The sequence below is a fragment of the Olea europaea genome, unplaced genomic scaffold (assembly GCF_002742605.1).
Source record: "Olea europaea var. sylvestris unplaced genomic scaffold, O_europaea_v1 scaffold41336, whole genome shotgun sequence".
Lineage (NCBI taxonomy): Eukaryota > Viridiplantae > Streptophyta > Magnoliopsida > Lamiales > Oleaceae > Olea > Olea europaea.
This window is the reverse complement of record NW_019261074.1, coordinates 1-1,028: the sequence shown is the minus strand read 5'-3', so window position 1 is coordinate 1,028 and position 1,028 is coordinate 1. Positions and strand designations below refer to the sequence as shown.

At 39.2% G+C, this 1,028-nt stretch overlaps 1 protein-coding gene across 1 annotated transcript; it reads right to left on the bottom strand.

Moving 5' to 3' along the window:
• Window positions 1-16: 16 nt before the first annotated feature.
• LOC111387631 (RNA-binding protein 24-like) lies at window positions 17-1,022 on the bottom strand. The gene is made up of 3 exons (XM_023012199.1): window positions 539-1,022; window positions 329-452; window positions 17-243 (listed from the first exon to the last, which is right to left on the bottom strand). The coding sequence occupies exons 1-3, from the start codon at window positions 719-721 to the stop codon at window positions 68-70; spliced, it is 483 nt and encodes a 160-aa protein (XP_022867967.1). The 5' UTR covers window positions 722-1,022; the 3' UTR covers window positions 17-67.
• Between the last annotated feature and the right edge of the window lie 6 nt (window positions 1,023-1,028).

Sequence of the window (1,028 nt, the reverse complement as noted above, 5' to 3'; positions counted from 1 at the left end):
CATAAATTATTTATTGTCATCTGCCAAGACCAACTGCATGCCAGCTATTAAAATATTTTCTCTTTTTCTATAGTAATGACTTAGGGACCATATTCCATGTAATTTCGACAAGCAAAACATACCCATAAGGTGGATAGACGACCGAAGGAGGCGGTGGAGGAGGCGGAGGTATTGGCGTATAGGATGATGATCCACCCTGTGCTACTCCACCTCCCTGATATGGGTTTCCCAATTGATTTCTGCCTACAAATGAAAACAATCAAGTTCGTTCGTCTCTCAATAAATTTGGATTTGACTAAAACAAGAAAAATAAAAGAAAAAAGTGTACCTCTAGGTGGTGAGGGTCGAGGCCGCCCCATTGAAGCAATATTACAATTTGCCTTTCTTCCATCAATTACAGGATTTGGATCAGCACAAGCCCTATTAGCTGATTCAGGATCGCGGAAAGTCACCTATTAATAAAAAATGCCACCTTTTAAAATTTAGAGTCGACTATATGATCATACAATAGAGTATAATAAAGATTATATTTGCTTACGAATCCGTATCCTTTCGACTTTCCAGTGTTCTTATCAGTGATGATCACAGCTTCAAGAATTTCGCCAAACTGTTCAAAATATCTTCGCATTACATCAGTAGGAGTTTCCCAGGCAAGCCCTCCAACAAAAACCTTAGTATAAGTTGTGTCACCAAATGGTGATCGATAATGTTGATAAGCCATGGCATCTAAATAATATAATCAAATCATCAAAAGAATAAATACTGTAAATCCTTAATCACAAAACAATTTTCCTCGCATAATCGCATTTTATGCCACCAATCACTTTCCTCTTCAACTTCTATCTCCCACCTCCATCCCGCGGCGGGGCAACTGGCGGTGGTTGTGGTGGAAGAGGAGGGTGAGACAGAGATGGACTTTTGGTCAACACTTGGATTGATCGATTCTTGAAAAGAAAACAAATAATGGGAAACTTGTAGAGAGAAGGAAGGAAAAATATAGATAGAGAAAGAGAGGGATCCGACAGTTG